This window comes from Peromyscus leucopus, chromosome 6, assembly GCF_004664715.2.
Source record: "Peromyscus leucopus breed LL Stock chromosome 6, UCI_PerLeu_2.1, whole genome shotgun sequence".
Lineage (NCBI taxonomy): Eukaryota > Metazoa > Chordata > Mammalia > Rodentia > Cricetidae > Peromyscus > Peromyscus leucopus.
Window position 1 is genome coordinate 53310969 of NC_051068.1, and position 20513 is coordinate 53331481.

Here is a 20513-nt window from a genome sequence, read left to right on the forward strand (position 1 = left end):
GTCTAATGTGTTCTCGGGCTGGACACAGAGGAGGTAAAATTCTAAGATGCACTTGAAAAACCTGTGAAGGAGGAATGTGCCCTAAAGCAGTAGGTTTTTAACCTTCTTCAGGTCACCGATGCTTTTAGGATTTGATTGAAACATCGGTTTCTGTCTTGGACAAGGGCACCTATAGAGAACTGACACATATTTTTAGATGGTTCAAGGATTCTCACAGATCCTCCATTGAGAATGTCACCTTTAAGGGAGAGAAGGTTACAGGTCAGACGCTCAGAGTGGTCTTATGCAATAGCTGTTTTGAAATAGGAGGTGTTTTGAGAACATCTGGAGGCCAAGGGTAAGAACCAAACAGACTTGCTTTATAAAGACCCAGCCCCACCCGAAAAGCTCATTCACAACATCATTCTTGTGGAGTCCTCGAGTGACTTGACTTTTTGGAATTTACATACAAGATCTCACATGCATTCACAAATACCATTATCTCAGCTAGCTAATTGCTACTTCTTCCTTGGATAGTTTCAATAAATCCAAGCATCCTGGAGTTTAAGCCAGGTGGACCCTTGCCAACTACAGAACCAAGAAGAAAAATGTCAGTCTCTCTAAAAGCCATACTACATAATCTCAATACAATTATTGCAGAACATGCAGAGAATTGTTCCCAATTTTGACTTCTGGAACATAGAACAGAAGAAAGATTACACACCCAAGGGAACCTAAGTTATCCATGTTAATACCACAGTAAGCCAAAGACCAGTGTCAGCTGGTATCAAAGCAACAATCTGATATACACAGTGCTATCTTGTAGGAGTTGAATGGTAGATACTACAGAAAATCAACAGCAACTTCTCACTGACTGGAGTACAACTCTCCTTGAGTCTTGAATGGAATATAGCACCATACAACTTTTAACAAAATACCATCTACTCACTTCTCAAAGCTTATAGATGTGTGTGAGTGTGTGTGTGTGTGTGCATGCGTGCATGTGCACACGTGCGCACGCATGCATCTGTATACAGGTTTCTGTGTGTGCATACATGTGGAGACCAGAAATACATATTCAGCTATGGGATTATAATCATGTATCACTGTATCTGATTTTTAAAGTGAGTTGTGGAGATTTGAACTCCAGTCATCAGGCTTACACACAGCAAGCACTTTATCCATTCAGCTGTCTCCTCAGACCCGAAATATACCTTAGTATTATTAAAATGCTATGTTGAAGCCCATTACATTGTGTGATGACATGAAAATTAATAAAAGAATAAATTTAGATAAAGGATGTATCAGATATTAACCTGATTAGAACAGATGAAGCATTTCAGCAGAGTCAAAGCAGTGAAAGAGCAAAATATATTTAGGAAGTTCAATAGAGGTCAAATGGAAAGTAGAAACACTTATCTCACATGTTCTTAATTATAAAAATATGCTTAGGAGAATGAGAAAACTATGGACCTAGAATTACAACTACTCAGAAAACATCAAATGACTTTTCCCTTAATAAGCTTTTATGCTGAACTTTTGATTCTACTAATATTATATAAGACTGTTTATAACAAAATTTTAGACTTGCTTTTCAAAGTAAGGGTAAATGAATAAACTGAAATTACCAGACATGCAACTAATACTACTTCTTCGAGACAAAGATGTCTTTCAAGAGCAGTAAACTGTATAACGTAAAGAGCTTCTGCTAAATCAGATCTTCACCAAGGACTGTAATCCCCAAGCCAGAAGCAGAAAATCATCCTCAGTGAACACACAAGACACTGCTTTTCCTCTCTACTGCCAAAGTAATCCAGTCACATTTAGACGTGACAAATATTCACATACGTGTTACCAAGGGACTATGGACTTTCCAGGTATGCAATGACCTCCCCTTTAATATTTACTGCAAAAACCTATCACCTGTGTTTACACTTCAAGCAGTCACACAGAATTTTAACTTTCTAAGCCTGAATGTTTTAAAGTGAGATTTCCCTATCCACTTATTGCTAATATGCTTCAAATTTAGTTAAAATCCACATTGTAGCGCATATTAAAGTATTTTTACAAAAACGTTTGTCAATAAATCCAAGAAAATGATTTAGAACAATGCCTGGTACCCATGCAGAGCTCTATAAACGCTATCTCACGATGGCTTAAGCTTTATTGATACTGCCAAATAACAACAAGCAATAATTAAATAAATCTCACATTATGCTAGCTTCCAAGGGCCCTGACTTTCTATTACCCACATCCTTCAGTCATGTCCCCCCGACTGTAAGCAGAACTTAATAGTCCATTTTAAACTAACAGAATATGGCAAAATGATGAGAAGTGACTTCCAAGACCCAGTTATTGAAATGCCTCCCTTTCATCCTGGGTACCTGGAGGACACACATCCAGCACTGCTGCAGGTAGTCTGCGGTGCTCTGCCTTCCTGGGACTCTAGTTCAGGTAAAGACAAAGCTTTGAATCCGTCACAGGGAAGAGTTCCGGGACAAATGAGGAAGAAACAGGAATGGCCCCACCACACACTTTTCCAGCAGAAATCAAGGAGAGTGCCTGGTTTAGACTTAAGAGCCAGCACTGATGCACGCAAGAAAGGACAGTGTGCACTCCAGTGTAGTTACAGGCTTCTTAAGAGTGTCACACGTAGACATCTTTGTACGAGCTGTATATGTGATTCTGTGGCTTAAGTTGCATGGCTCAAAGGATGCAATTCTCGATATGGTTTAAAGATTAAGTGAAGATCAGAAATTAGGTACAAAAGTACGAGCGAGTTTACTTATTTCTCCTAATGTGTTTCCTCTGTGCAAATGTGGCTTCATGAGGCACACGGTTTAGAAGGAGGGATGAGAGAGGTGTGGGTATGGTTACACTTATAGGTCACAAATACTCTAGTTCTAAACAAGCGCAGTTTTTCCGTTGTTTATAAGGTCCTGGTTGGAGGACCTTGTATCTCTTGGAAAAGGGAATGCCTGAGTCTGTTGGTTATGTTGATGTTCCTGACCCTCCCTATGCCAGCAGGAAACATAAACCAAAATAAAGAGTTTTGTTTTCTTCCATGTACCGTTAATGTACTGTCATTTTACTGTGTCTCACTTGTTCTGGGTTTCTGGGATTTCTGTCTGCTATTATGTTTGAGATAGCGCTGTAAAAGGGCCTAGATGAGCACAAGATTGGGAGGAATCTTCCAAGGCCTTTCAACAACCCAAGTGAACCCTGAAGCAGGCCCCAATAGCAGTGGAGTTCTGAGATGACCCATGTCTTGCTTAACAATAAGGCTGCGACTGACTCATTCACTTCCTACAGAACTCCTGGGGCAATGCTTATCTTTTGGAACCAGTTAGTTTGGGGATAATGTGCTTTGCAAAAAGATAATTACTGAAGGTTTTAGAGTACAGTGCTACCATAAAAAACTAAAGATAGGAGACTGGGCATGATGGTGCACGCCTTTGATGCCAGCACTTGGGGAGGCACAAGCAGGCAGATATCTACGAGTTCCAGGTTAGCCAGGGCTACATAGTAAGACCCTGCCACCAAAATAAGTAAATATAAATGTGAGAGAGGCTTAGAATTGTGTATGCTAATAAGAGTGCTAGTTTGAATCACATGGTTTAGAGAAGTTTGAAATTTAAGATGATATATTGGTAGATAGATGATGGATGGATGGACAGACAGCCATTTTTTTTTAATGTAAGAAAAAGTTCAATGGAAATTAGAAATGATGTAGCATAGAATTTTCAGCAAGGCCCACACTTCCATGTAGTTATGTGATCCAGTCACTTGCAAGTATATTGGGAGTAAAAACTGTCAAATGAGTTGGGTGATGCAATTAAAGAGATTTCCTAGAAAAAAAAATTGAAATGTCACTAGGTTTCTTTTTACTGTGTTACAAGACACTGTAGGAAAAGGTAAATTGAAGGAAGGATAGTTAATAAAAAAAAAAAATCCATGACTTGATGAATTTAGGATTCTCGGTCTCTCTAGACAGCCAAATAGTTGTAAAAATAAAAAAGATAACACCAGAGTTGGAGAGATGGCTCAGTAGTTAAGAACACTTGCTGCTCTTGCAGAAGACACAGGTTGGCTCCTCATACCCATATAGCATCTCACAATCATCTCTAGCTCCAGTTCCTGGGGACCTGGCTCACTCTCTGCCCCCCTATAGCTCCTGTACACATTTGGTGTACATATATATATATATTCTAGAACACACACACACACACACACACAGAGAGAGAGAGAGAGAGAGAGAGAGAGAGAGAGAGAGAGAGAGAATGAAATGAATACCTATTTTTTTTGAAAGATGGGATCAGAACAAAGGTCATACCACACACAGCACTACAAGAAAACCATTACATTACATAAAAGCCCAACTTGTAGCTACAAAATCATTCTGCTAAGGTCATGGAAAGGTTAAAAAAGAATGCCATACTACATGACCTCCCAAGAGTGTCACAGATCCTCTCAACAGAAGTGTAACGAGCTTGGATCACATTCTTCCCAGATGTTTGGGTTTTAAGAAGTTTTGTGCACTATGGATGAGCTCAAAGCAAAGGCAGACCTTTAAGAGAACTGCCTCTATCTGTCCCGGTGTGAGCACAAAGCCAAGGACTCCTTTCTAGAGGCTACGCAGATGGGACAGGCTCGAGCGAACCAAACTTTACAAAATGTCACAGGACACTCACAAAGTCTTGGAGAAGATTTTATCAGGAGCAATACTGCCAGCTTGGAGGGAAGGGGAAAGAGACAGGGCCTGATGAGAAGACACTACAGACCCACCCACCTCTTACTGACAGGGAATGCTGTGGTAAAGCCAGAGCAGCAGCAAGCATGAACAAGTTTAACCAAGAGCCTCCAGCTACAAAACACCTGGAGAGTGATGCGGAGGCCCAGGGACCTAATTCAGGATGTCAGCTTGGGTTTCAGGATTGCTATGACTTCCTAGTTCCTCACCTCTACTGACACTTCAGAATGCAAATATCTCAGTGTCTCCTGCCTGTCTTCTGAATGTTGACGGGGTTAAGAATTGGCCATTTTTCAGTTTCGACACTCCAGAGAAGAGGAGGACTAAACTTGTAGGCGTTGCACTGAAAAACTGTATCAAAGGATACCCAAGGAGCCTCATCCATGCCAAGATGGAACTTGATGGTTTCTGAATTTGGAGCCATTACTCATTTATACAATAGGAAGGATTGCTTTTTGGAAGTTGCATGGGTGGCACATTTGCCTGGGTAAAAGTGATCCTTGACATCAGTATTACTTAATTTGTCTTACAGCATCATCTAGACCTCTAAATAGAACTTCTAGTCTGTTTAAAAACCTCTCTCCACGTTAATGAAACGCTTGAGCAATGAAACTAGATATATGACTCAGTCAGTAACGTTCATGAAGACCAGAGTTTGATCCCCCAAAACCCATGCAAGCAAACAAGACAAGGACTAGATGACTCAGTGAGTGAAAATGCTGGGCACACAAGCATAAATACTCGAGTTGGACTCCACAGGAGCCACATGCAGCCAGATGCAGTAGATCACACCTGTAATCTCAGTACTGCTATGGTGAGATGGGAGGCAGAAACAGGAGAAACCGCAGACATCTGAAGGCCAGCAAGCTTAGTGTAATGCAGAGGCAAAACAAAAGGAACAGCCTCAACAAGACTGAAGTTACAGATGGCACCCAGGGCTGACCCATGACCTCTATTGGCATGCTGTAGCGTGTGTGCACCTGCACTCACACATGAACATGCACACCGACACACACCATACCCATAGATTACAAACATGTGCATACACACACACACACACACACACACACACACACACTTTTTTTAAGTTGAGTACAATGGTCTGACCTCTACACACAGGCACATACATGTGCATGTTTGCCCTCCCAACACAGAGACAAACACACAAAATGGCTGAGTAGTTGAATCAGTGTCACAGAAACTAGATTTATAACACAAAAGCACCCTAATATACACATGATAAATTGTTGTATTCAAAGTTAAGTAACCAAATAATTATCATCTGCCCAACTGTAATTTGTTTATATTCATTTTTAGCACTGCACCTATATTTAAGAGAGCTCATAAGCCACATCAAAGCTCTCTTGGAGATCATTATTTATAAAAGATTCTGTGGTTTGTAACAAAAACCTCAATTAAAAAGTGCATGGTTAATGAAATGAAAACTGGAAGATGGAGTGTTTGACTCCCCTAAAGTGATTCTCATTTTTTGATTCACTTATCCTCAAAGGAAAGCAAATTATATCATTCACATGTTTTACAGTGCCTATCCTTCACAATGACACCACATCGTTGAGTGTTCTACTCACTATCACATTGTGGCACTTCATGTGTGAAAAATAGTTACCGAAATATTTTCTAAATGTCAGACAGTCACAGAGCAATTTATCTCATCGCCTTGTCCCTCTAGGCTACGAGGCCATTTAGTAAAGGCCTATTAGTGAAGGGCAATGACTGACAGACATGTTTTCAGCATAAGCATTCATGAGCCAATGAAAACAAAGAGCATAAACATTCCATTCAGAAGCGCACAGCATTTTTTTAAAAAATAGCAATGCCAAGAAAGTTGAAGCTGAGAAAGGGATGCTGGTGGTCCTCAGAGAGCACAGGCCAATGAAGAATGCTGCCTTTAACTAGAAGTCATGGGATCTAGCTCTGAGCTCAGCTTGAACCACAGGGTGAGTAAGTGACCCATCTCAGAATTTCGGGAATTGCAAAATTCCGGGTTCCTAGCAGATCTGATCAGTTAGTTGCATTTCTAAATCTCAAGCATGAAGGCCAACTCACATGAGTTCTCACCAGGACTGTCTACACCTGTCAACTACAGAGGGTTGCCAAGTGTTTGTCTTGCCCTACAATAGATTTCTGAAAAGAAAACTTTACCCATTGCCTTGTAAATAAAAACTGTGATATACACGGCATTAATGAATGGCAAATAATAGATTGTTTAATTAAAAGATTACATATCATAAAACAAATTCTGGCTTCTAGGTTGTTATTTGACTGAAGTCCACTTCCTTTTATGAAACAGGAGACTCTCAATCTTGGAGACAGATGCTAACATCAAACCAAGAGTTTCTCCTTGACTTGTCAAGAAAGCATTGAGTAGGAATAGTAAGTTTTATACCATGTGATCCAGTGTTATTTCAGATAGCACTTGCTATATCTGGTAACAACTAAAGTCAAGTGGCAGCCTATGTCCTAAACCCTAACATGCTGCCAAGGATGGTGACGCCTCTTACTTCTTGGTCTAAATTTTATTTCAATCTTCATAGGAATGACTTTCTCAAAACACATTCATTTCATCATGAGAAGCACTAACATCATGGAGGAAGCAACCCAGACAGGAAGTTATACTAGCATTCTGTAGCTGGAGATTTCTCCAGTCTAACCAGGGCCTGCAGCCACTCACACCCAAGTAAACACACAGAGACTTATATTACTTACAAACTGTATGGCCGTAGCAGGCTTCTTGTTATCTAGTTCTTATATCTTAAATTAACCCATTTCTATTAATCTGTAAGTTGCCACGTGGGTTGTGGCTTACTGGTACTTTACATCTTGCTTCTCATAGCAGCAGGAGCTGGCAGCGTCTCCTGACTCAGCCTTCCACTTCCCAGAATTCTCCTCTCGGCTTATCCCGCCTATACTATACTTCCTGCCTGGCTACTGGCCAATCAGTGTTTGTATCAATCAACCAGAGCAACACATTCACAGCATACAGAAAGATATCCCTAGCAGCGTTCCACACTTGCTTTCATTAGATGCCATCTTGACACAGCAAGGTACTTATCCCCCCAAATCCCAGACTGCTCCTTCAGTCTGAAGTGGTGCTCAACGGAGCACCTTGGCATGGTGGGCACTCAATACAGTAGAAATAGACTCTGAAATTCTATCAGAACAAATTTATGCTCAAAAGCAAAGGGCTTACCATTCTTCCTTGACCTTAGGATAGTCACATGAAGCTTTCACTACTAAACAAGGCTATGAACCCCACAAACCAACTACAAACAAAAGTCACAAATACATTTTGACCTCCATGATAGAACACAAGCACTTTTTGGTCAAAATGAAAGCAATAGTTCTTAGTCACTGTTGTATATAATACTTTCATGTATTTTTCTTCTGCTAAATAGGGTTAAAAAAAGAAGTAAAAAGAAAGATAACAAGAGTGTCATAAAATTACAGCAAAACTGGGCACCAAGTTCCGAAATTGCTCCATTTAAACTTGGACTAGTCACACCAAGTACATGTAGTAAAAGGCAGACCAGTAAGTAAACAAAGTCCAATAGATCCAGCAACTGCTGTCCCATTGCCTAATACACGCTGCCAGTCAAATGTTCTACTGAAGTGGCCTTCACGCACCCTCCAACCTTGAAGCCCACTCTCCTTTTCCATTCCCTATGGCTTTCTTTTCTTGCTCCCTTCCTTCCTTCCTTCCTTTCCTTCCATTCTTTCTATTTTTTTTAAAGAACATGAAGTTCTAAGGAAGAGTCATAATTCCTTGAACACTCACCAGCGGCTACCAATCCCTTTCCCACTCTCTCCCATATGCTGGTTCTTCTTCAAAGCTCTGATTTTTAGTTCACTTCATCTTTAGTCCTCATTTCCCCAACTCCTGCTCTCATAGTCTTTCAGCCAGTGTCTAGGGGACAATGTTCTTGCAAAGGACAGGAAAACTGAGCAACATTAAGGTGAGGTTTTCCATCTCTCTGGAACTCACACTAGGAGGTCTCTGGGTCATGCACAATTCTGACATACTCAACCAGTGTTTCCCTTATCACAGAGCAGGCTCACTCCCCTTCACAGGGATGGCTGATGCAAGCATGACATATGGCTGTGGATTCTTGTATCCATCATTTACGTGGGACAGAATGCTTTACTTGGGAGTTGCATAAAATATTTAAAAGTTTTATCTTTTAGTTAGGGAATGAATTTTACATGTAAAATACAAACATCTATTAATTGCCTTCTTAGTGGCTGTAGCAAAAGACCTAAGAGAAGCAACTTAAAGGAGGAAGGATTTATTTGCCTCACAGTTAGCAAGAGCATGGTCCAACAAGTTCAGGAACGCCTGGTGATGGGGTAGAGAGTCTGGGACTCCTCATATCCCACAAACCATAGATACAGCAGGGAGACCTCCCCTGAAATCAGAGTGGACTATAACCTTCACCCGCTCCACACAATGACCCACTTTTGGCTAGGCTGCACTCCCTAAAGTTTCACAAGCTGCCAATATCACTGTCACTGACAGTGACTGACAATCCACTGTTCAGACACCTAAACCCCAGGGGCACATTTCACACTTCAGCCACCTCAGCATTTTTAAGGAAAGTGTGTCTTTTTACATGTTAGATATACTTTAGTACAGATGGCCATTCAAAAGAAATGTTTGATTGCTGTTGCATGCCTTAACTTTGCACACGGAAATGATTCTACCTTCCAAACATCATCCATACTCGCACACCTAAAGACTGAATCATCAAGGTCTCTCAAGGACTCTGTTGCCCAGAAGCCTTCAAGGGTAGTCCAAATGCAAGCTCCACTCATCTGGCGTAGAACACTGGGTAACGGACCACAGGGAAACCTATAAGAGAGCTATCTTGATAACTATATGAGAAGAAACCAATGCCATGGAGAGGTTAAATTACTTGTCCAGGATCACACAGCTAAAAGAAAGCACAACAGACTGATGTCCTCTGCCTCACGAGGCAGTATCAAGGAACACTATCCCACCCACCATCACTAAGAATGTCTGTTGACATACACCTGCTGTTTACTGAGCACTAATTATATGCCAGGCACCAAAGAGGAAGGACTTCAAAGGCCTGAGCTTGAACTGAAGGGCTTTTGTTTTAAAGCAAATGTAGGAGCTTTGGAAAACAAAAAGGCCCTTAACACAATGTGATACCTTCCTGGTCAGGCTAGGGTGTTGTCCTGGTGGCAGCAAACTTCAGTAACAAATAGGACTCTCAGAAACACAAACTGTCAAACTCTTTTCTTTTAAGTAATTACAACATACTGGTTTGAATGTAGAGCATGTAAAACATTGTATTAATTGTCTTCAGTGGTATCTGGTCATCAATGTCATATTACGGCACAGTGTTTCGGGAGAGTACACTTAACATTCTTTTTTAAAAATTTATTCATTTTTATTTTGTGTACATTGGTGTTTTTTTTTGCCTGCGTGCATGTCTGTGTGAAGGTGTCAGATCCCCTGGAACTGGAGTTACAGACAGTTGTGAGCTGCCATGTGGGTGCTGGGAATTGAACCCAGGTCCTCTAGAAGAGCAGCCAGTGCTTCTAACCGCTGAGCCATCTCCCACGCCCTTAATATTCTTAAACATGTGCTCCTTACATCTTATTCCGGAACTTACTGCACACAGTCACTGCCTCGGGAGCTGCACACCTCTCCTAATCTAATGTGGCACAGAGTGGTTAATCAGTAACGAAACTTGAATTCTGAGTTTAAGTTGTCAGGGAAGAGCCGTTCCTTCTTCAGGGTAGAGTGCACCAGCTCATGTCAGTTTAGCTACTTTTCTAATACCTGCTTAGAAACAAAGGAGGGTAGATAACGGAACTAAGAACTTAGCCAATCTCAAAATGACCCAGGGCCAAGCTGGGAAGAGATAAAGACATGGATGGTCGTCGACCTCAAAGTGGGAGCCGGATGATCACATAGTTCTCCTGTATTCCAGGTTGGTGCCGAGGGTTCCCTGGGAATTATTTTGATTAATCTTCACAATAACCCTGATGAAATGAGTCACTCTAATCTCCCTTTGATAAGTAAGAAAAATGAGGCCCAACTTCACACACACACACACACACACACACAAAAATAAATAAATAAATAAATAAATAAATAAATAAATAAATAAATAAATAAATGGGGAACTAGAATTGGAACGCAGTCCAGAAGCCAGTCTGCTTTTAATCACACGCCCAGGATAAGCGATGGAAACACCCCTGGGGCCTAGCAAGTGAAGAGGAGGATGTTTGAAGTGGCTTAGCTTTAAGATTAGAGAGCCAGGGCTCCTAACCCTGGCTGCCTGTGCAATCACCTAGGGAGCCTTAAAGACTGTTGGTTGAAGCCTGGGTTCCACCCCCCATCCCCCCTCATCCCTCATCATCCCCCCCCCCAGATGTGATCTAATTGATGTGGCAGCTGCAAGGTGCTCCAAACAGGCAGTGTAGCCAGAGGCAGGCTGCTTGCAGAACAGTGTGGCAGGCGGCTCATCTGAAAGCAGCAAGAGGAAACTTAGAAATGTTAACTAAACTGTGCACGGAACAAAGGTTGCTACTACCTCTGCTACTAGTATGTGATCCCCGCCCCGTTCTTTGGTATAATTAAGGTACTAATATGAGAACTAGATACATAGATGATTGATAGACACATAGATTGTAGATAGATGATAGATGAATGATAGGTGGTAGATGATAGATAGATAGATAGATAGATAGATAGATAGATAGATGATACATACATACATACATACATACATACATACATACATACATAGATGCAGAAGATAGTGTCATGGATTTTTGTGGAGATGGTAATCTGGTCTCTGAGCCTTTCCATGTCATTCTCCAGTTCCAATTATAGGGCTATTATAAAAAAGAGTAATCTCTGTCCAAAGGACCCTGGAGTACACCCTGTTCTTCAAATGAAGATATCTCAACTGTGCTCACTTAACAAATGAGTACCATTTGATAGAGAAACACTTGCTTCGACTCTGTCAAGAGTCATGTTTTAAAAGAAGACCACTCAAAATTAACTCTGACCTTTATCCAAGCCAAATAAAGCAATCTCACTGAACTAAAGAGGTCTAAAGGAACAAAGGTGGGAGGGAGGGAGGGAGGGAGGGAGGGTGTCGGGAGATGGCCCAGTCAGTAAAGTCCCTGTTGTGCCGCCTGGAGACCTACCTTTTGCTCTGTAACCCACTGACTGTGGAGGAGAAACAAGCAGATATCTCTAGCCAATCAGCCTAGCTGAGTCAGTAAGCATCAGGTTCAGAGAAAGACCCCATCTCAGAAAGTAAGGGTGGATGAAGAGTAAATGAGAAAAGGCACCTGGTATCAACTGTGGCCTCCACGCTCATGCACACCCACACATAGACATACACACCCAAACCAAAAAAGGATAGAGTGAGGTGCTCTAAAGACTTGTGTATGAAGGTAGGATGTAGCACCACTAGATAAAATGTCATTTGTCCTGGAGAAGGGAAAACAAAAGCCACATGCCACCAGAAAATGCTCACTACTAAACAGCCTGCAGAGGTGACAATGGATGTTGCTAAAGGCAAGTCTGAAGCCTCTTCTGAAAAAAAGCAGAAACTCCAGCCAGCTTGTGAACTAATTTCTCCCTACACAATCATTGCAACTGTTGCGCTGCCCGCCAAAAGGAAATGGCAAAAAGCATCTATTAAGAAAGATTTCAGTTGGGTGGTGGTGGCGGCGGCGGCGGCGGCGGCGGCGGCGGCGGCAGCAGCGGAGGTGAAGGCGCACACCTTTAATCCCAGCGTTCGGGAGGCAGAGGCAGGCGGATCTCTGTGAGTCCGAGGCCAGCCTAGTCTACAGAGGGAGATCCAGGAAAGGCGCCAAAACTACACAGAGAAACCCAGTCTCGGAAAAAAACCCAAAAATCAATTAAAAAAACAAATAAATAGACAAATGAATAAATATTTCAGGGGCTGGATGCACAGCTCAGCCAGTCATTCGCTTGCTTGCTGTGCGAGCTGAAGACCTCAGTTTGGATCCCTCTGACCCATGTAAAAACCCAGGTATGGTGGTGTATGCCTGCAATCTGAGTGCTGGGGGGCTGAAGACAGGATCCATGGAGCTCAATGGCCAGACAGTCTGGCTGTCTCAAGAAATAAGATGGAGAGTGAAAAACAAATACACTGGACATCACTCTCCGGCCTCCACAGAGGAGCATACATATAGGCTAGTGCACACACACACACACACACACACACACACACACACACACACACACATCCTAGGTGCTAGCTGGCTGGTCAATCTAGCTAAAACAGGTATTCAACTTTCAGTGAGAGACCCTGTATCAGAAAAATAAAGTAGAGACTCCATCAAGGATGACCTCCTAGTATCAACCTCTGGCCCTCACATGTGCAAACGGCACATCCACACATTCACACCCACATTGAAGCTCATGGGGAATCAACTCATACTTTTCTAAGTAAATAAACTAAGTATCCACCCTTCTCATACCAACAACTCACGGGTAAATTCCCACACCTATACTTTTTTTTTTTTTAATCTAAGAGACAGTCAAAACAGGCTTTCCTTTAAAAAAAAAAAAAGGCCAGCCACATATTTTCATTGCCTGGGGCAGTGCAGTTTGAAGAAGCTAAAAATACTTTCTTTTCTTCTAAGTTTGGAAGAACAAATCAGACCAAGCAAATAGCTGCATATCATTTTCTCCTATCTGAAAAGTCTTACTAGAAAACGCTCTGTATAGCTGGATCAAGGCAAAAGCATCTGTTTTATATTTGTATCCACATCCCCTGTTAGGAACACCCCTTCAGCTTACATGCGCCCAGGAAGATTCAGTAAGCCATATCTGCATTATCAACAAGGACGGCTGTGGTATGACTGTTTAGATAGGGCTTTTTATTTCTTGCTTCCTTTGTGTTGGAGAGAGAGTTGTGTGAGTGTTGAAAACAAACGAGTAGGACAGGTAAAAGCATTTATAAAAAACATATACAATGAGCTTATAAAAAACATATACAATGAGCGTGTCCTTAAGGGAACCACCAAGGGTTTACATGCACTCACTCACGAATCATTTGGGCCTTAGAAATTCATAGTCAATGTGATTTTTAAAACAGAAGGATACAAGCTTCGAACGTCTTGCACAAGTTGTGTCTTCTGTGGCTGGCAATGTGAAATCTTACGTTTCTTCTTTTTGACTTCCCAAAGCTAACAACTGTAAAACACGCATGTGCATTCATGCATATACACACACAAAGCTCTGTGATCAGCTAAAGGCAACCACAGGAAGACAAGTCTTTTTAAAAAACAATCATCTGGAGGATAATTAGTCAAGTAGTGTGGACTTTTCCATCACACCCCATATTTCTCAAGTTACCTATTAAATCAGCATAATAATAAAACAAGCTAGCCAGTTCCATTCACCAGCCACGAATGTATAGCCTATTTTTTTTTTTCTTGAAAAGGAGACCCAGTTAAGTGTCTACATAACTCTCCATATCTACAAACCAGGGCATGCCTCTTGGGAAAGGGTTGGCAGATGTGGCAGGAGGGCTGTTTGCTTAGATTGCAGCTGGGCCTTTGACAAGTGCTTTGGGCAAAATATCCCGTATTGTATGTAACCCCCCCAAAGCCATGGGCTGGTGCTGTGGATTTCAAAAATAACTCCTGCCAGGAAGAGGAAAACCGGGATGTTACCTCTCCACACACACTCAGAGCCAACAGCCCCGTGCTGCTGTCCCAGAAGGTCAACGGATGACACCTGCAAGGCCAACTGCACATCAAAACTACTTTTCCAGCCCCAGCACTAGCGCGGAGCGAAGTTGGCCGCGCGCGCGCGTCCCCTTCCCTGTACCTTGCAATTGGGCAGAGAGTGACTCCTGGTGCTGCTGGTACTTGAGCGCCACCGCCTCGGCTTTGCGCAGCTGGGTCTGCAGTTCCAAGTAGAGCATCGCGCCATAGAGGAAGCCGAAGACCACCGTGAGTAGCAGCAACGTCTGGAAGATCCGCTTCTGCTTTCGGGAGCACATCCCGTTTCCCATAGTCCCTCCTGCGCCCCGCGCTGCGGCGGCGGCGGGCGCCGTCGTGTCCTCGGGTCCTCGGCTGAGTCGGGCGGCTCAGCAGCGGCCACCGCGGGAAGCAGCCGGACGCGGCATGAGCAGAAAGACGCGAGACACAAAAGCCGTGGCCAGAGGGGAAGAGGCGGCCGCTCAGCCCCCGCGCGCGGCGGGGCGCCAGGCCATCGACGCCACCCGGGCAGCGGCCACTAAACTTCTGCGACGTCGGATCTCCGCGAGTGGCTGGGGCCCCGTGGGGTCCCTTTGCATACTTCAGAGCCCGCTGCCCTTGCTGCCGGTCTCCACGCGCGCCGACTGCCCGGCTTTCCTTCCTCCTCACTTTTTGGCCTCGCTGTCCCCACCGTCTGTCCCCGCCCCTCGCGCCGGCTCCCGCTGCTGGACTTTGTGGCTACCGCTGGTAGGGGACGCGCGCCCAACAAAGGGACCTGGCTCCCGGCGGCGTCCCAGCGCGCGGTCCACCTCGGATGGTGGAGAGATGGGGGACAGGTTGTTCTGATCGGGTAAGGGCGGGGGGAGACGGAGGGCCGGTGTCACTGATCTGGAGGCTCCAGTGGTCCGCCACCTCCCACCCAACTTACGTGTCACCCACGGCCCCGCTATCATGGCCAACGGGATTCCGGGAGGAAGTCTCACTCGGGCTCCCAGCTCATTGGGTCCCCGCAAGCCGCCGCTCCCTCCTTTCGGGGAGTCAATGCTGGGCTCCATTGGACGCCAGCTTTGTCTGTCCCGCCCCGGGCCGCGCCCTCCCTCTCAGCTCTGGGCAGGCCCTGGGCTCCGTGGGCCGCGCGGCCGCCTGGCGCCTGGGTGCGCCCACATGGAGCCCGGGTGGGTGGGAATAGGCGGAGGAGCTGGGCTGGGAGTGCTGGGGACTTGTCCTGGCCTGAGACTTGGTGATGATCATTGCGCACGTGTACGCATGTGTGTGCATGTGTGTGCTGGCACTTGGAATGCACGTGGAGAAAGAGTACAGTGCTTACACACGCCGAGGACCGCAAAGCAGCAGGACGTGCACTCTGCTAAGTCCTGCTCACTTCTTATCCTAGAGTGAGCTCAGATTGCAGACAGTGCGTTCTTTGCACAGAAGGCACAAATCTCTCAAGGGCTGCCTACTGAGTCTTCAGGGACACTAGCCTGAGTTCATAGATGGTAGGAAGCAAGCTGGAACCCCGAAGCTCACTTGACTGTCCACGTGGGGTGGGGAAATCACTTTGTTGGCAGAGGAAAAGAAATGATCTCATATGTTTCCTCTGGCTTCAAATGGAATAATTTAAAAACAAATCTTACAGGCTGAAATGAGTATGCATTCATTTTGCTATGTGTATTTCTCGTAATGGTGACAGAAATGCATCAGTTACAATTTAAAATTACATTTTCAGGGCCAACAAAAAAAAATCCTAACTAGAAAAGCTAGACAAGCATAATAACTCCAAACCACTTCAAAGAAATCCATGGTGCATTTGTTTCTTCCATCTAATGAGAGGGCGTGTGGAATTGAGGTTACACATAAATGATAATTTTGTTTCCCCTCTTGACCTGGAGTCTAAGGGAAATACATTATTTCTGAAAAGAATCAGTAGTGCAGTTGCACTTATTACATTCTGCATAATTTTTGTGATATCCTGACTAGGTTTTAGTCATCGCCATCAATTATGGGAGAGAGAATGCTTAAGATGAAGGAAGATCTGCTTAAGCCAGGTTCATAAAGATAGTCCCTGTCCTGAATGTTTTTAGGTCAACTATGAAATCATCAGTTAACAAGAGCCACACAGGCAGGCTGGAGCATTTATCTCACTGTGAAAAATAAGCAGAATTGGTATATGCACTTAACTAATTAAAAGCACGTTACATTGTTCAAAATGCATACAGGGATACTTAGGGTATTCTATTCACATGTTGGAAACAAACCAAATTTGACCAAGATGACATAAATAGTTCTAGGACTATCTAGTTCTCATAAAAAGTAGTCAAGAACTGTAGTCTGCTAAAATTTGAACCTATCCCAGGCCTGATGGTACAAGCCTGTAATCCCAGCTACTGGCGAGATCAAGGCAATAGGATTCCTAGGTCAGCCTGGACAATTTAGAGAGCTCTTGTTTCAAATCAAAAGTGAAAAAAATCCTAGGGATGGTAGCTTAGTGTTAGAACACTTACCTAGCACATAGTAGACACAACTTCAATCCCCAGTCCCAGAAAAGAAAAAAAAAAAAAAAAGACAAGAATGCCCAATATAAAAAGAAAGCTGACTAAAGAAGCTTAGTTTTGTTCCATGGTGATGGTGTAACTCCCATGGTCACGAGTCTTATGGAATTTCCCACTGTTTAAGGTTTCCTCTTTCTGTTTTACTCACAGAAATTGGGAGTAATTAGTAGGATTCCTTTAGAATTCCTCAGAACTAAATTTGCTCATAAGCTGTCCAAAATCTCTGTGCAAACTTCTCTAAAGGAAATGAAATGTTCAGATTTTTTTCAGCAATAATCTTAGCCTGTACTCGAATATGAGATGAATATGAGACTATTCTGGACACACGGACACACGGACACACACACACACACACACACACACACACACACACAGAGAGAGAGAGAGAGAGAGAGAGAGAGAGAGAGAGAGAGAGAGAGAGAGAGAGGGAGGGAGGATTGTACAGTAGAGAGGCATGGAAAGTCTGCTCACAAGTTACACAGCACATGGTATTCAATTGTATTTCCAACCTTTGGAAAATCTTGAGCTTCTTAAATTCATGATTACTCATTTTAAAACTCGGATTTCTTAACATCAGTTTCATTTCACTTTCTTAAGGTCTTCTTTGCCTAAAGCGGACAACTGATTCTATGGAATATAATAAATGAAGGCCATAAAACACAGCTCAATATTTTAGTCATAAAACTTGAAAGAGAAGAAAGTTATTACTTGAACTTATTCATTATTTCAAATTCAAGAAGGGTTTGCAGAAGAACATAAAATCACTAATGGCAGTGTCTTTATAATATTACATTTCCAAGGTGAACATTGCCTCTGGATTCTTGAATATACAAGTATAGTGCTTTTCAGCAGCTAACATGGGAGGCATCCAGGGCCTATAAATTAAATTTGCATAGCACTGCCTTTAGGTAGAGTTTATAATGTATGAGCTATTTACACTAGTCTTGGAAGATCTATTGTTAGTTCTATTTTATTTTGTTTCTTTAGTATTTTAAAGACCAACCCTTCATAATTAAATATCCATAGACAATATATTTCATAGCATATGCATATAATTTAGAAATTACAAATACTGAGGAATTTCCTCCATTTAGTATTTTGCTTCTAAGTCAGGAAAAAGACAAGTAGAGCCTTACATCCTAGAAGAGTTAAGACAGCGTTTGAGAACATTAGATGTTCTCTACCTTAAATGAATGGTGTTCAGATATGTTTATGTTCCCAAGAGGGGACGTTAAGAAAAATAAATTTGAGAGAAGCAGGTGATGTGTAATTCGCAATAATCTAATTATCATTAGTAATGTAGTCTGAGTAGTCTCCATTGCATGAAAACTTTTATTGAAATATCTTTCCTACAAATACGCTTTAACTTGTTGGAGAAACAAACACCACCCAAAAGGAGTGCTGAGCATTCAACTTTAAAATGGTGAGCTCAGGATATGGGCTGTTGTTAGGGTATGCTTGTCTAGCATATGCAAACCCGGGGGCTCAACTTCCAGCATTTATGTTTCCTGGTTTAGTTAGAAACTTGACATCTGAGAGGAAAGTCGACTCCAGATTGATCTGGACAGGTTTGTGGAGGATTTTCTTTATTGCTAATTGATACAGGACAGCACAGCTCATAGGAAGTATAACATCCCTACAGAGATTGTCCTGTGTTAGACAGCTAGCTAAGCATGAACCAGTGGGCAAGGCAACAAACAGTGCCCCTTTATGGTATTTGCTTTAAGTTCTTACCCTTATTTCTCTCAGTGATGGCCTATGGCCTGGAAGTATAAGCCCTTTCTTCCCCAGACATGTTTTTGGCTGGGATGCTTTATCACAGCAAGATAAAGGATCCTAGAACAGTAACTAAATAACTGGTAGCTGAATCAACAAAATGTAACATAGCTTTTAAGTGTCAATAACTCAGTTTGAACTTCATCATGTAACAGTTACAGAAATAACTCTCCTCTCTTTCTTCCAAGAACTTTCACCCTGTGTTTTGTTGCTTTTTTGCAGCTCCACCCATTTGTTAACACCTAATTAGTACCTTCACCTCTTGTCTTGTCACATTTAAGACCTGTTCTAGGAACAAGGGCATTCTGTCATTTTGAGGGTTCATGAGAAATGGGCTGAAACTCCTTTTTCTAAAGGTTTTGTTAATGACCTGGAAGTAACTGTCAGTACATTAACGAAACAAGAAGGTAAGCATGGGACTGGGGGCATAACTGAGTGGTTTATCCTGCTCAGCATGTCTTGGTGCCTTTTTTGGGCCTGTTTTCTGAATGGCTATCTTTGTAATTTTCGACTATGTGAGGAGTTAAAAGAGGGAAAAGGAGTAAATGGGTAATCAGTTCTCGTAAGTCAAGTCCTTTTCAGTAGCCAACTGGGTTGGCAGGATTGCTCAGTGGGTAAAGCACTTGTCATTTAGGCATTAGGTCCTGACTTCTGATGTCCAGAACCTACTTAAAGACACTAGGATCAGTAGCACACATCTATAATTTCTGCACTCCTGCATTGAGTTGGGAAGTGGAAACAGAAAGTTCTCTAGCTCATAGGCTTAACCTGGCTTAGGAAGGTACAAAAAGGAGAGCCTGTTTCAAAAATGGTGAAAGGGGAGGACCTCCACTTAACATTGTCCCCTGACCTCTTCATGTATGGTATGGAACCCACATGCATCTATCCAACCCCACCCCACCACACAAAGAACATTGTGGAAGTAAAAAGCTAAACTCTACTACTATGACTAAGAACAGCTAGGAAATAGACAAGCAATGGTTTTTGTATCATAAGGTTTAACGGTTTCTTACTGAGTCCCTGACAATGCTCCTTGCCAGTTGGAAAGATGCTTGGGAACATTTCAAAGGCGGCTTGAGATGCACACTGCCAGGTTCAAGCCTCATTTAGTCACACATTATCTACCACATCATGAGTAAGTCTGTAACGATTAAGACAATTAGTTCCAGGGTTTATAAAATAAAAAGAATATTCCCATGTGCATTGCAGAAGACCCACAGGGATCAAGATGGAAGCAAATATTCAGACTGGAGATCGAACTAAAAGCTGTAATGGCATTTATCCATATCTAGATGGTCCTAGAAATCCATATTTGATATTTTGAAAATTAAGCTCAACTTGCCAATTAAAATGATAATGCTACCCCATAACTGAGCATCTTTTCTTCACTTGTGGAAGTTGATTTCACAACAGAAGGATTTACATGGGACTTCTATTCATAAAAGCTGGACTTCTAATTCTTAGGTTCCAGTATATGGATTGATATTTTCAGTAGACATTACATCTCAACTTTTTAAAAATAGCTACTGTGCATGGCATGTGGAAGAAGGACAGAAGGAAGTAGTGGATGTAGTGACAGGATGAAGTGAGGCCTTGTTACCAAGAACCTTCAGGTGTGGGGTTTATATCTTCAATGCTATATTGAAGATCTTGGGGTTTTAATCGTTCCAAGAAAAAGAACAAGAACAGAAGTGGCCTCATGGTGCAGTCAGGAC

The 20513-nt window shown here is 42.6% G+C and overlaps 1 protein-coding gene and 1 pseudogene across 4 annotated transcripts in view; one reads left to right on the top strand and one right to left on the bottom strand.

Moving 5' to 3' along the window:
* Positions 1-14807, bottom strand: part of Golim4 (golgi integral membrane protein 4) — an 82278-nt gene extending 67471 nt beyond the window's left edge. For all 4 annotated transcript variants that reach the window (XM_028867186.2, XM_028867185.2, XM_037206670.1 and 1 more), the window contains exon 1: positions 14601-14807. In XM_028867186.2, coding sequence (XP_028723019.1) covers positions 14601-14787 — 187 coding nt within the window. In that variant the 5' untranslated portion in view covers positions 14788-14807. The remainder of the gene's footprint in view (positions 1-14600) is intronic.
* A 617-nt stretch (positions 14808-15424) lies between these two features.
* LOC114691741 overlaps positions 15425-20513 on the top strand; it is a 77363-nt pseudogene continuing 72274 nt past the window's right edge.